Below are 15,404 nucleotides of genomic sequence, written 5' to 3'. Positions count from 1 at the left end.
ATAAGACAGTTCAGCAGTTCTTTTTATTGTACTCCTGGAAAGCACTAAAGGACATACATGAGCTGAGCTGTTCTTATTCATAGCTGAAACAGTATAAGAAATTTAATTTCCCTACAGCTCTGTAAGCAGGAGTCCTTTCTGTCCTGGATCAACAGGTGTGATAGAAGTTAAGAATCACACCTAGGAAAATCATTGTTTTAGCTGTTAAGACAGCCAACAAGATGTGAACTTTGGGCTAAATGCTGGTATTGGGGATTCTGGCAGATGGTAGGAACTATCCTGAAATTCCTTTATGAAGAAAAGAAACACAGTTGCTGTATATCCTTTAGATTTTTACTTCAGGTTTTAGGAGAACAGTACTCTAGTACTGAAGTGTACTATAATTGGCAGATCTTTTACATTAAACTGTAAAATTACCTCTTAGAGATAAACATCATTTCACTCCTCCCTTCTGATAGGGTTTGAATACTTAACTGATGCATGGATGCAGCACTGCTTTTGTAGATCTGGGGGAGGAATATTTGATTATTTATTTTTTACCGTGTTACAATTTGCTAGCATTATTCAGCCTTATTTGGTAACCCTTTTGTTAATATCATGTAGATGTATGCTGTGAGATGCAAATCACAGTTATGTGCTATATAGACACGTAAGGAGACAAAGGGTTCTTGCCCCCACAAACTTGCCCCAGATGCACTCTCCTGAAGGTGCATTGGGATCTGATTTCACACTCTTGACAAAGTGTTTCCTTTTGTTATTTTATCTCCCAGGTATTATGTCAGCTGGAGGGAGCTAATCTCCCCATAAACAAAGCAAGGCAACTTCCTTTGTGTGCAGAGTGAGTCCTTCAAGATATTTGTTTATCTGCAGTGATCATTTGTAAGCACAGCTTCCATTTATGCAGCGTCCTTCAGAGCAATGTCACTGTGAACATAATGAATATACTTTGTTTAAAGACTCTATAAATATATATTTAATTGCAACTGCCTTGAACAGTGGTGTAAGATAGGCCTTTTGTGTAGAGGAATGGATGGGTGGTGAACCATTTTTCAGATCCAAGGAATTCTGCTTTGCTTGAGTGACCGATTCATATAAAGAACATTTTCTCTTCCCCCCTCCATCGACCCAGTCAGTTTGGGTATTTTTATCTTTGTTTTGAATATATTAGAGTTTTCATTATTCCCCACCCCATATTTAATTTTGTGGTGGATCAACTGTTTTGACAAATATTTGCACTATTACCTAAGAAATTAATTATAAAGAATTAATACAGTTCTCAGGAGGGTTAACCAAGAGAGAAGAGCCTTCCCACCACAGTCTGTGGCTGAATCCAGCTGGCAAAAATCAATGTGCTTCTGTTTAATTATGATTAATGTTCTCACTTATTTTATCATTTTGCATGCATTTTTTTTTTCAATTTTTCATCCTCTTGGAGGATGATTTGGCAATTGGTACTCATAAACCAGAGAGCTTGGTTCTGTGTCATCTGATTGCTTATCAGCAAGAGGATGCAACGAGTAGTGGAATGTGACTGGTCCATAATTTCCATTTTCTTGAAGTACACGGCTACCGGAATACAGGAGTCATGTTCCCTGCTATTAACACTGCAAAGCTTGGAATTGTCATCTGAGACTATTTTATGACTGACACACAGGAAAGTTTCTGTTACCCTTATTTTCATTGAAGAGCATTTTAAGAAAAATTACTCACATGTTTCTGTTACTGGAGTGGCATCCTCATAGATAAAGATGTCTGCCCACTAAAGGACTGAGGATATTGGTACCAGAATTTATTCAAAGATAAAAGAACTACACCAGAAATATTTGGCTGCGTGCTTTTCCTTATCATGTGGAAGAAAAAAAGTTGCTTAAAGTCTCAGTCCCAAAGAGCTTGTAATGATAGTACAAGAGCAACCAAAGGAAGCACAGAATGTATGATAGAAGGAGAGAGGGGAGGGGAAAGCAGTGAAGCCACCACATTATGAAGCGATTTGGTGACTCTGAGCTTCCTAGTTCTATATATACACAGCTGGTGTTACAGTAATTTGCTGATTGCTTGTGGTTCTACTTATGTATACATGAGTGTCTGTATATTTATATGCTTACAGACATTATACTCATGTATTACATTAAAAGATCGTTAAGTTTGAAAATGAGAATGCCTGAACTCAAAAGCTATCATTATAGTCTTTATTTTTGTGATTGCATAGTGTTTTTCTTGGGACTCTTACCTTGTTCAGAGCATAGAAGGGATGAATCCTGCCACTTACACAATTATTTAATATTTTGATTTATTGAATTATTAAAAATATTACCTCAGGCTTTATTGATTGCAATCTCTAATTTATCTTCTAGCTGCTGCACCAATTCGGAAAGAAGTCCTAACAAAAATATTTTCCTGGTTGTATATCAAGAGAATGTGATTCATGCCATAAAAAAAATTATGTGACATGATGAAATGGAAAGCTATATTGCAAATATGGTCAGACTAGAACCAGATCAAAGGTGAGGCAATAGATTTAATTTTTTTCAGCTGAAAGATATTTTTTTTAGAATGGGAAAAAAAAAATCTATGCTCGTACCAGGTTTTTTTCCTGGAAATGAAAAAAAGCCTTTTGGTACAGCTTTAAAAGTAAATCAGTCTGTCTGTCCTTTCCTATGTGCAGAAAGCTTCTCCCCAAGTGGATAACAAGACAAAATTATCAACAATCACAAGTTTCATTTTTTAAAAGGCAAGTATGCAAAACCATTACTAGAATGACATTACATTTTCCCACAATTAAAATACATAATTGCCTGTGTAGGATAGAATAAAACATAGACTTTAACATTACAGCTTAGCTTGAGGAAGAGTGTATAATTTACAGAAACCACCCCAGACAGGTGTAGGTGGGGTTTTTTTTTGCTCCACCAAAGCATTCAATGTGTGTTAAAGAAGAGTCATTCTAGAAAGGTCTTGGAAATTCTATGATTTATTTTTTATCCTTCAAAGACTTGAAAATGGGGAGGAATTACCCCTAATATTTTACAAGTGCAGAAATCCATAAAGTGTGATACCTTGATGTTAGTCTTTAACAGTTTTCATGACTTTTAAGTTGATCCAGTTTTTGAATTTCCAGAACTCAATCACTTGAACTGTATGTGGTGCATATGTGAGTATGTCTTCAGCAGATATATTAAAGGAACATAAACGTTTCAAATTCAAGCACTCAGATGTTGGGCTGTGGTAAAATTGAAGTTGTCTGTTTGACCTTATTTCCTGACCCTGTAAATTATGATTAATTTTGAGAAATAGGGGTCTGTAATGAATGAATCAGTAATACAGTGGGTATTAGTAAATATGGTAATACATGTACACATGTTTAAACAAACTCAGTAAAGGTACAGGAGGTGCAGAATTTCATTTGTTAATCATCTTCTCTCTGTAGCTGGGTCTTCATGTCAAAAAAAAGCAATGCTATGTCACTTCTGTCTCTTGTAGGTGATGATGACATTTGTAGCTGGTTAAAGAAAATGGTTTGTTTTCTGGAGTGCTGCAGTAGTCTTGAAATGTCAAAGAGCATAAATATCTGGACGCTTAATCCAAACCCCACCTAATTGGTTGGAAACTATTTGGAAGAAGTTTATAAAGCTTAGTTTTTAAAGGTCCTTAAAAATAAGGTAAATTAGCCCTATTTTTTTCCTTAATTTCCTCTCTTTCCTATAGTGCACATCTGCTTTCTCTAAAAATAAAAAATTAAGATAATGGTGCGCTCTGCAGTATGTCAGTTTATAAATCTCAGTTTATAACATTAGTATTTTCAGATATAGTTTGCCTTACATTATTAACCAAATATTTATATCATGATGCCTTCAGAAACATAGAAAGGTATTCTTGGTTGCTGTCTTAATGTTTTATTTTGAAAAAAAGAAAAGGTTTAGGCTTCCTATTCTGGCCCAAGAAGCTGAGTCCACGCTGCTGCTGTTTTATGGCATGCTGTTGGCACGGACAGCTGCCAGTGCCTGGTAATGCAACTTTTCATTACCTTCTCTCTGGGCACAGAAGAACCACTGCTGGCAAAATGGTTTTCTCAGTCAAGCCACCAGACCCAATCTGTGTAGCAGTACTGTCCTACCAAAGCAGAAAAGCAATTTATAGGAGATAATAAAGATATCTAAACACTGTTTAGAACAGTATATGACACTGTTTATGTGCTATTTCCACTCTAATATTGCTTTATGAATAGCTGCACAAAAGCTCTTAAGATTGGAACTGCAGAATTTTTTTTCTGTGTCCATCTGCACAGGCTGACTTTATAGCTATCTATTTCTTCCTTTTTATCTAATGTCCTGTAGAGGTCTTAACTGTGATTACAGAGAGAAACTGGAAGCATAAGTGGTAAGATGATATTTCATATAGATTTGTTTTAATATTTATTATGATATGTGCACCAGTATTACAATTAGGATGACAATCTAATTTACCAAGCAGTATATTGAAGTACTTTGTTTAGTGTTCCATCCCCTCATGGTAGAGCTACACCTTTATTCCCCCTTATTTTAACTATTTCAGCTCGTTTACTGAAAATTCATCTCTATTTTTGTTGAGAGATCTTCTTGATCAAGAAATTTGTTTGGTCAATTTTTTTCCTAGTAAGATTTAGTGGAAAAACAGCCTGCTTTTTGCTTTGGAATGTACAATTTCTGTGGGGAGGGAATGGCTCCTTCATAGGTATTTGTTGTGATAGGACATTATTCCTTGTCAGCATCTGTTACAGGTATCATTTTATCAGTCTAAGAGTAATTTTATATGGATACTGATAGTGATGGCTGCAGTGTCAAGAGTCAAAAGGTAAAGTGGGTTGAAATTCTGAGGTTTGCCTTGGGTTTTTTTATTTAAACAGATTATGTAACTTTGAAAATCACCTGCTGAAATGTGTAGTAGATTGTTCATGTCTCTTTTTAGTAAAATTACAATTTATGTACTTAATGACAGATTAAAAATAAATTTTATTTTTATTAGGCCTTATTCTTTTTAAGAATTTAAGAAGACCTTATTCTCTTTCTCTCTCATACCCAACCTTAGGAGAAGAGAGGTGAGGGAGCAATGGGAAACAGCAATTTTTCTCCTCTTTCCCCAAAATAGTACATTACAGAGCTGCCTGATTTTTTTGCTTAAGGACTATACTGAAAAATTCAGATCTTTCATGGCTGAATTGTAATTTCCTGTTTTAAAAAGCCCAAAAGTAAGGTCAGTCTGATTATGCTTCTAAGCCAAATTTAATACAGATCCTCTCTTTAAAACATTTTAAAAATGCTTTTCATGTCAAAATCATCAAATGTAATCCACATACAAGGTGAAATGTTTGTGAAAGGCAATAGAATTTACCCAAAGGATTTAACTTAGGTTCCTCTTAATGGAAGAAAGCATGAAAAGAGACAAAGGCTTTCATCTATGTTTTTTCTTCATGTTTTCCTGTTTTTATGAGTGTACCCAGGGTACTTAATGTGTTTGCAATTATACCTACCAGTTGGAGGTATACTTGACTGAAGCAACCCAAATCTTTTATAAGTAATTCTACTAATTATTCTGCACTTTGAAAATAAGGCCTGAACTATAATTATTTATGGGAGGGATATTTCAAGACATGTTGTTTTAGAACCAGGCAGATCCATAGCATGGATTAGTTGTCTACCCTGAGCACTGTGTCATTTAAGATAACCAGTATAGGCCTGCCAGCTGATACATATGAAGGAGATAAGTGCTCAACAGAAGACAGACAAGGTATTTAAACTATTCCAAGTAATCCAGCATTTGCATTCAGCAAGTCCTTCACTTAGGAGGAGTCCACTTCAGCTGTACAGCTAAAGTGTTACTTAAGTCTCTTTAAAAAGAGTTTTGAGGATGCTCCTGACTCTACAAAGGCTTCAAAAGAATTAGTTGATATGCTGCACCTATAAAAACAATTTAAGTAAATCTAAGTAAGTCTTTTTGCCAATTATGTTAATGAAATTGCAAATGGACTGCAAATTTAGAAGTCCTCTAAAATTCAGCGCTGGCCCAGCCATTAAATCAGGCTCTTTAATCTCTCTAATTGGTGCTTTTCAGTATAGAAGAATGCATGAACCCTGCTGTGTTCTAAAAGCAGTAGGACATCTTCACTATCCAATAATAGCCAGTGCAAATATACTTCTCAGACTGCAAGTCTCCTGTACTAAATAATGGTGTGGAAAAGTTTTGTTTTAGTGCTACTCGTCAGTGCAGCTTTACTGTTGAACAGCGCTTGGCTGCAGCTGTGCTGGAAATGAATCAGCTCTGCCCTCCATGACTGTAAGGTCCCTTTCTTAGGGTAAGTGTCCTGTCCATGGGATGAAACTTAGAAGTAGCCAGAGGAAGCTATCCTGCTGAGAGAATTGGAGGTTCAGTACCAAAATTCTTCCCAGGAGCCATCAAGCTTCTCCTGAGAAGATCAGAATGATACTTTTATAGACTGATGGCTGGTTATTTAAACTCAGGTAGCAAAACTTGGAAAACCTAGAGGATAACTTGAACATACTTAGAATAGCAACTTCCCCTCACAGAAATACAACTCTAATTGATGCTAGTTCTTATTATACTTGGCTTCAGTAAATCTGTATGGGTTCACTAAAATGCATGAGGTTTTTTAGCAGCTAAGGAGTTATTATTCTATGTAATTTACTAAGTAAATGAATCCTTAGTATTTAATTTACAGAAAACCTATAAGGCTGCTACTTTCTACACACTTTATCTCAATCTCACTTTCAGCTGCTGTATGCATTCTCTCCACAGTATGACTTCTGCAGTAGCAAGGTATGTATACATCAGGGTGACATCTCCCGTCCTTTAGCCTTGGAAGGAAAAGAGTTTAAGACTCAGTGAGTTTAAGCCTTATCTCACCTCTGATTATTTCTACACTAAGTTTTGGCTGAAGTCCTGAAGAGCTCTACTTAAATTTTTTTTTTTTTTTTACATTTTTCTACAATATGTTATTACCCATGGCTGTTCGTTTTCTAGAACAAGTTTAGAGCGTGTCATCCTTATGATTTGTATAAGGATCCCAAAACAATATAATAGGGCTTGCGCTTCAAATAAATAATTCTGCAACATAATTTAATTTCCTTAACATTCGTCCTCACTACTGGTGGAAGTAAAAAAGCCACTCAGTAAGAGAAGCGAATGCAAAGCTGGAGGATCCACTAGAGGAAGTCTCTGCACTTCTGTGTCTGTCCCATACTAAACAGAATCTCAGTCATGGAATATCCAAAGAAATTTACCCCATATGGTATGTTATTTATGTAAGTTGACTTTACATAATAGTCTCTCTGGGAGTAAAAATTTCTGTGTAGTCTTGCTTTTTTATACTATTTCAACAAAGCCTTTGTTTTAGTTATATCTAGCTGGCCATAAGGAACACACTTTTCCTGTGACTCATTTTTTATTTTTTTGGGGGGAAGCTAAAAGGTCTATAGTTTCCAAGGATAGTTTCAGAGGTCCTAATTTCTTGGTGTGAATTTTTATTACCATAATTGACATCTGTCACTTCTCTAGATTGTAGTTTATGCAAGATTAAATTCATCAGAATATGCAGGAGGATGACAAATGGCATAGGACTGTACTTCAGGTACAAATATTGCAGCCATGTTAGCATTTTCCTGAATTATTAACTTGCATATGCTCACACCTACACATGTGCACTTAAACACCACAGCTTCGCCTTCAAGATAACTCCTCTTTCCTAACTAGTACAGCTGATACCAATCTTCTATCTAATAAGAGATTTTGAGAAATGGGGGAGACTTAAAATTTTAATTCATGTAGAAGTCTAAATATGCCAGTCAAATTCCCTTTATTTTCTTCAGGCATGCATTTTCTGGGTTTTTTTTGTTGTCTTAGCAGGAATTTTGTTGATGTTATTTTTACTTGTGTTATCTACTCAAAAAAGAGAGCAGAGTAATTTAGTGTTATGTAGTAATCTCTTGGCTTTTTAAAAACAAATTATGATGGTTACACCCAAATGGGGGAAGCAATAACAGAAAGGGAGAAATCTTGCTGAAATGATTCTAAGATGTTCAAAAGCAGCTGTAGGCTAATGCTTTTTAATAAAGTTCTCAAATACAGTGATATTGCTGTGTCTTGTGCAAAAGGCTGTTCTGGTAACATTAATTTAAAGAGATCTTATATTTCTGCTTTTACCGAGAATACTTTGGAGCAATATATTCTTGACGCATACTTGTGGAAAAAATGTTATTCATAGTTCTCTGATGTGTGTGTATAGTTTATGGTTGTTTGTGTGTGGGTATAGAGGAGTCACATGTGGATTCCCCACTTACCCACAACCCTGTTGCTTTGGGCAATGAGTGGTAGTGCAGATAATGTTTTGTTCTAGAAGTCTGAGGCACACTTTCTTAAATGTTTTAACATCAGCTTGTCTTTCCTGTAAATTATTTCAAATGCATGTCTTTGTTGGGTCCTTCAGGAATTATTTTGAAAAATGTATTTTGATTATGATTCCCTTTCTCTCTGATACTTTGGCTTAAACTAGGCATTGCATGAAGAATTTCACAAACTCTAAGGAAAATAGTATGTATAAATTCAACAAAAAATTCACAAAATATTTTTTGTAAAGTGCTTTTTTTATTATGCATTATCAACAGTTAAATGATATATTGCTGTTTCATACAAGATGGAGTAGTGTTAAGTGAGCAAATGTTAATCCATAAGTATAGGTTTTAAGGAAAAAAGTGCAAGATCTGCAAAAGTTTGTACAGGTTTAAGTATGACACTGGAGAGCTGCTTCAGCTAAAGTGACTTTGAATGAATTACTGAAACAACCACTAGTCTTCATTGCCCAGTGCCCCCAAACCTTGTTTCAGTTCTATTTAGGATGTTTGGTTTTATCCAATGTTAAAATTTACACACTTTTTTCTCCCCTGTTACTCAGTATAACTTAGTAGCAGCTGTAGCAATATAGCAAAACAGTGTTCTTCACCAGCCTGCTGTGGTTACTATTCAATAATTATCCAGTTCAAACTAAGTATTACATGATACTACAAAAACAAAAAAGATTAACCCCCAAAAATCTCAACCAAACCCCAGGTTTTCTAGCATGAGCTAACACAACCAGTGTACATAATATGTCATGGAGCAACAGCTCAGTTAGAATAATAATACATTAGAAAAAACAATAAAAGTATTTTTTCTTCCTTTGTGCACACCAGGTGCTTCACATCTGAAATTGTTACAAATAATAAATATTGAAATGGATTGTGTTTCTCCAGGACAGTGTAGTAAAATATTCCTTGCAATGCTCAGGAACATAGAAAAACAAGAATTATTTTATAATTACAGATGGAAAAAATCTACATCTTTATTGTCTTAAATATAAACTAACTGAATAAAGTCTGGGTAATTGACAATATAATTGTATTTTTTGTGTAATATCTGGATATTAAATTCTCCATGAAAGACTAAAATAAATAGGCTGAAGAAATACCTATTTATTACATACTTTGTAATGAGTGACAGACATAGCTGACCACTTGGATGTTTTATTAATTTTCATCATAAAATCTATGTTTTGTTTTTTTTTTTGTTCATCTGCAGTGAGCCATTTGAACTTGACTTTCTTGCCTTGGAATGATGAAACAGTTGTATGTCTTGAGCTCAGGAAATCTAAGCTTGTATTTATGTCAGGCTTTGCCAATTGGATTATTTCACTTTCTTGACAAGCGTTAATATAATTCAGTTCTGTATCATACTTTCCATGTTCTTTTGAATATGGACTGTAGGATTTTTTATTTACAGCTGCAAAGTCTGTTAGACCACAGTTTAGAAACAGGGTTTTTTTAATAAAAGATGTCTTCAGAGTGTCAGATAAAATAGTATTTAGCTTTTTGTCTTTTTTGTCATATTCTGATTTTTCTCCAGTGCATAACAACTCAGTATCAACAGACAATGTTGTGTTAGTTGCCTTCTTCAAAACAAATGTGCTGCTAGTAAGAGACTTCTGACAAGTGGCATCATTATTAAATTGAGCAAGACTCTTAGAAGTAAGAGAGTCTTCATCTTTTGGATTCTGTTCATCCTGTGCAAGTACAGTATCACTAGAACTGCTCTCATGAGGTTTGTACATCTGATACATTTCTTCATTTCCAGACTGAGTGTCCATCTTTGCAAAGGCATGCTGTGATTCAGTGCTAATAGCATGGCTTAATGCTGTCTTTGGGGTAGACACAACTGAGAGCGTTGTTTTCTGTGTACAAATATTTTGATGTGAAAAAGTGGCATAATTATTATTGTTGTTGTTATTCAAGCTGCATTCTTTGTGATTCTTTTGTACTGTTACATCATCAATATTAGTAACCTGTACAACTTCTGAATTATCAGTTCCATTAATTTGTTTCTCTTGCTTCTTCCCAGTACTATCCATAATTACATTATCACCCTCATTAATATCCCTTCCACTTTGCTCTCTATTCTCTGGTGCTTCTAGTTTATTAACCTTATCTTGCACGTTTCCAGCTTCCCCATCCTTTCCCTTATTGCCTGCTTCATTTTTCTTTGCTTTACAGGTATTTGTACATTCTTTTTCAGACAGAGTGGATGAGTATTGATTTTGTTGTGAATTTGTGGTGGTTTTTTTATTTTGCTCCATCACAGTGGGATTTTTCTGAGATTCCTTTTTGTTGCCCTGAGGTTTATTTGTATAAATACTAGAATCTTCTTGAGCAAAACCTTCTGGGGGCCACTTTGTCTTATTTACTTTAGCTGATTCTTCAATAGAGAATGTTTTCTTAGATGTTGCATCATCTGTTGAAGGAGGCCATGTCATTTTTAATTTACCTCTTTCTGTGGTTTTCAAATTATTATCCAAAATATCAGGACGAGCGTCTTCGGTACCTGAGTACAAGCCTTTATCAACTTCTGTAATTGGTTTAGGATCAACAGGTATGCTATTAATGGGATTTGTTTCTTCAGCCTGAGTTTTGTTAATTGAACTAAGTTGATCTTTAGAATTCCATAATTCCTTATGCTGCTTGTGTCCAAAACCTTCATCATAATTTCCTTTTGATTTGAAAAGTTGCTTAAAATGGGGTTTACAATATATTTTTCCATGGAGAGATGCATAATTTCCCAAGCTGCCAATTGGAAGAAAATTTGTTTTATGCTTTTACATATCATGTATTACCATACACCTCCCCCTTTCTCCCTCCCCTCCCACCAAAAAAAAGTATCTAAAACCTTTACTTGCAAATACCCATACAATTTCAAAGTCAAAATGAAGGAGAAGAGTCATGCTTGGTGATTTAAGAAAGAACATAAACTCATTCAGTTGTTGCACAGAATAAGTTTCAAATAGAAATGTTCCACAGCATTTCCAGGCTTTTTGGACTATTTTTCTTCATCTTATTAAGTCCAAATCTTCAGTTTTTCTACAAAGTAGCAGCAGAATTTAGTCTTTGTGCAAATTACAGAAATTTGTGTTAGATTTATATTTGGACTTCCCTCCCAAATGAAGTAAAGGAAGTGTGTATAACTAACCCAGAGTGTGTTAAAATCAAAGTTGTTGGTTTTTGCAGATAGGGCAATAAATCCCACATTTTATAATAAGGTTACAGAGTGATTAGAGTGATTTGGTAATACAGAGAACCATCATAATTAATTTTTTGAGTGAGGAAAATTAAGAGAAAAGTTGGTGTTTTGTGGATATCTTGAATTCCACCTGAATTCCCATGTCTACTGCCTCTGCTTCATGCTGTCCTGAAAGTCTTCAACAGTCAGTAGGATGTAATATGGGAAAGAATTTGGAAGGTACTGGGATGTAACAGTTCTATAAGGAATTCAAAGGACTCATTCCATGTCACAGTGCAGATATTAGGAGCAGAGAAGAAAAGGAGAACTCAGGATACCACCCTATCAACCCAGCATCCTACAGTTGAAAAAAAATTCATCATAGGTATGTATATTCAAAACCAGGATTGTGTGAGTGAACAGGCAGTTAATTCTTACCTTAATTGACTGCCACAGTGGTGACACCGGAAACACGATTTATGAAAATTCTGCTTATCGGCAACTAGACATTCCATGGGGTACACTCTCTGTTGACAGAGTTTGCACGTTTCATTTTCCTGAATCTGCAGTTTCTACAACCACATAATAAAAGGTTACAAATTAGTATAAGCCACATGTTATGATTTAATTTGAGCAGTATCAGTCCATATATTTTGTTAGAACATTTTCCATTTTCTGCCAACTGGTATCTCAGTTGTTTTTTGTAGGGCTTCTATTTTTTTTCAACTAACAGTAATACTTGGAAATTTAAAAACTACTTACCTTTCCCTTTGCAGGAATCCATGCATTTGAAAGAACTTTACCAGGTACAATATCTTCCATTTATTTGTAATAACTAACTATTGTGTGAAATGTGGTAGAATAATAGAGGGTTTTCCAATAAGTGGAATTGAGTATACTGTATGTGTAATCTTTGAATGTACCACGTGATTTAAAGATCAGTAAGTAGGGATGGATGTTTGAAATTCCGATGCAGAATTTTTGCTTAGCCATGCCAAATGCACAATAGGGGTTACCCCTTTTGTGGTAACCTCCAAACTGTGCACTGGACATAATTATTTGTGATTTTTACAATTTTAGTTGTCAGGCCTGATACTTTTTTCAGTTGACTTTTAATACTAAGGTAGCTACATTTATATTAATAGCTTTATAAATTCTTATGTGAAGCATATTTAATTATAAAGAAAGCTATTTCTCTATAAAGTACAAAACATGACTAGAAAGTTTCATACCAGCAAGGGGCTCACATACCAGTAAGGGCAGCCTGTTTGCACGGACCATTTGTGAGCCAAGCACCAGGACTCAGCTGAATATTCTTAGGTACTCAAGTGTTCTGAATGTAGAGGGGGGAGAGGAAGGAGATAAGGTAATTAGGAGGGGAAGAATGGTGACATCTATCCAGGAGAACGGTCTCATTGAATGGTTACTTTGCTTAGTTGGAAAATTGATAGTGAGTGTTGTGCCTCAGAAGGCAAATCAAGAGAAGAGGAAAGCAGAGGGAATTGAAGGGAAATTTATCCCAAAACAACTTCCAGGACTGAATGGTGAGGCAACATGCATCCCTTTGAAATTGAATCGCATATTGTGTGTTAGTGGCACAGTTTCGTGGCTGGGGGCAGCCTCTGTGAGGAGCAGCAGGGCCTGCCCGTGCTGGGCACAACCAGCTCTGGATGCACGGCGGGGCCGCTCAGCCACGCTCCTCCTGTCTCTGGGAAAACGTGTTCCAAAAGGGCAAAAAGCTGCACATGCAGCCAGGACTGGGGGGCAAAAGTGTCAGAACCAGCCCTGTAAACTTCAAGGTCAGAGAAGAACAAGGGGAGGAGAGGCTGCAACAGAGATTCCCCTGCAGCCTGTGGAGGCAACCAGGGAAGCAGGTATTGAGCAGGTACTTCCCTGCAGCCTGGGAGAGGACCACGCAGGAGCAGTGATCCTACAGCCTCTGGGGAACGCCACGGTGGGTATTCCCAGAAGGACCTGTGGCATATGGAGAGCCCAGGCTGAAGCAAGGGACAGGTGTGTGAAGGAAGGAGCAGCAGAGAGGAACTGGTATGGACTAACCCCAGCCCCCCATTCCCCTTCCCCTCTACTGGGGATGCTACTGGGGGTGGGAGAGGGATGAGGAAGAGGCAGGAGTAAAGCTGAGACTATAAAAAAGATGGCAGAAGGGGAGGTGTTGCAGTGTTTTTTTTTTTTTCTCACAATCTGAATCTATCTTAATTGGCAAATATTTTTTTCCCATGGCTATAAAAGTAATTGGTAAGTGTCCTTGTGTTGTTCCCTGTCTTTAAATTGCCCCATGAGCTTCTTCATCCTATTTTCATTTCATATCTTGTGGAGGAGACGGAATGGAACAGTGGCTAGAAGTCAACCTACCACATGTGAATGGTCCTGCAAAATCAGTGAGGAAAAGGCTGGTCTGCTATTTGAGGTCATCAATATAGAAAGAGATTAAAAACAAAATCCAGAGGGTTGATTTTTAGAAAACTCCCTTTTTTTACTGGAACTGGGTATTTCTACTCACTTTTAACATAGGTGCTTTTATTGAGACTATCTGGGATGCAGTTGTTTTCTTCATAGCAGCCCATTCAGTGCTGTTTTGAATTTGGGCTCGAGTGCTGATAACACACAATGTTTTAGCTGTTGCTGAACAGTACTTGCCCAGTGTCACAGTCCCTTCTTCCTCCCACTGTGCCCTCCTGCCCAGTCCCAAGCAGGTAGACTGGGGATTTGCAAGATACTTGAGAGAGCACACAAACAAGAGAGCCGACCCCAGCTGTCTGGAGGGATATTCCACAGCATGTGACATCACGCTTAGCAATAGAAACTTTGGAGGGAAAGAAGGAAAAGGGACATTCAGAGTGTTTGTCCTTCAAGTAAAAGTTGTGCATTTTGAGGCCGAAGTGACAAGACATCAGTTACTTCTTTTGCTTTGCTCATGTCCCAGCTTTGCTTTCCCTATTAACCTCTCTTCCTCTGCCAACAAGCTCTCTTGCTTTTCTGATTCTTTCTCCCAGTCCCCCGTGGGGTGTGGGTAAGTGGGTGTGGATTTAGCTGTCACCAAGAGCCAGCCCACCACATGAAGTATTTTGTTGGATCGCTGCTAGGCCGTGCCTCTTCTTACAGGCTCACAACCCACTCATGTCCAATTCTGCTCCTAGTGTGATCAGAGGTAGCACCCCTCTCATGGTGCACAGTGCTGGGATCCCAAAGCAAAGCTCTCTGTTCAGGAATAGTGAACTCTGCACTTTTGCTGCTGCAGGAGTGTTTAGCTTTGTTCTGACGTTTGCTCTGCTGTTCAAACGTAAGCACCTGCTTCATCTATCAAATGGCTAAAGCAACATCTGGTCTTCCTGCAGGATCCCATCCGTACTCAGTGCCCAAAATAGATGCAAAAAAAGGAGGACACTGATGTTCATCTTTCAGTAGCATATGTAACATATTCTATGTTTTAAATCCATAACTTTGCAATCTAAATGCTATTTTAATATAATTTTTAAGTAAAACATGCACCATAAGAAAGAAGTCATGCTTAATTTTCCATGTTTGCTTCATACTCAGTTAGAAATATATATGTATTCACATCATATAGTTTAAAATTTTGTTCAATATGAAACAAATAATGGGCTTCAGTTCTTTGACAGACACACTGAGCAGCTTCACTCCTTAGTATTGTGAAACCAGGACCCTTACATCTCGTTTCATTGCCTAAATTCAGACTAGAGCTTTATGAACTGGTTAAATCACATATCAGGAAGTAGCAGTTTGGGGTTTTTTTTTAATTGCATAGTAATTTTTAAACCATTTCAGTAATTTTACTCGAACAGAAAATCCAC

The 15,404-nt window shown here is 36.7% G+C and overlaps 1 protein-coding gene across 1 annotated transcript in view; it reads right to left on the bottom strand.

Annotated features, from left to right (window-relative positions):
* Window positions 1–4,925: 4,925 nt before the first annotated feature.
* Window positions 4,926–15,404, bottom strand: part of XIRP2 (xin actin binding repeat containing 2) — a 29,117-nt gene continuing 18,638 nt past the window's right edge. Inside the window, exons 8-9 of the mRNA XM_072931856.1 lie at window positions 12,010–12,143; window positions 4,926–11,138 (exon numbers count right to left, since the gene is read on the bottom strand). Coding sequence (XP_072787957.1) covers window positions 9,494–11,138; window positions 12,010–12,143 — 1,779 coding nt within the window. The 3' untranslated portion in view covers window positions 4,926–9,493. The remainder of the gene's footprint in view (window positions 11,139–12,009; window positions 12,144–15,404) is intronic.

Source organism: Taeniopygia guttata, chromosome 7, assembly GCF_048771995.1.
Source record: "Taeniopygia guttata chromosome 7, bTaeGut7.mat, whole genome shotgun sequence".
Taxonomy (NCBI): Eukaryota; Metazoa; Chordata; class Aves; order Passeriformes; family Estrildidae; genus Taeniopygia; species Taeniopygia guttata.
Note: the sequence above shows the minus strand (reverse complement) of the source record. Positions and strands in the feature narration are given on the sequence as shown.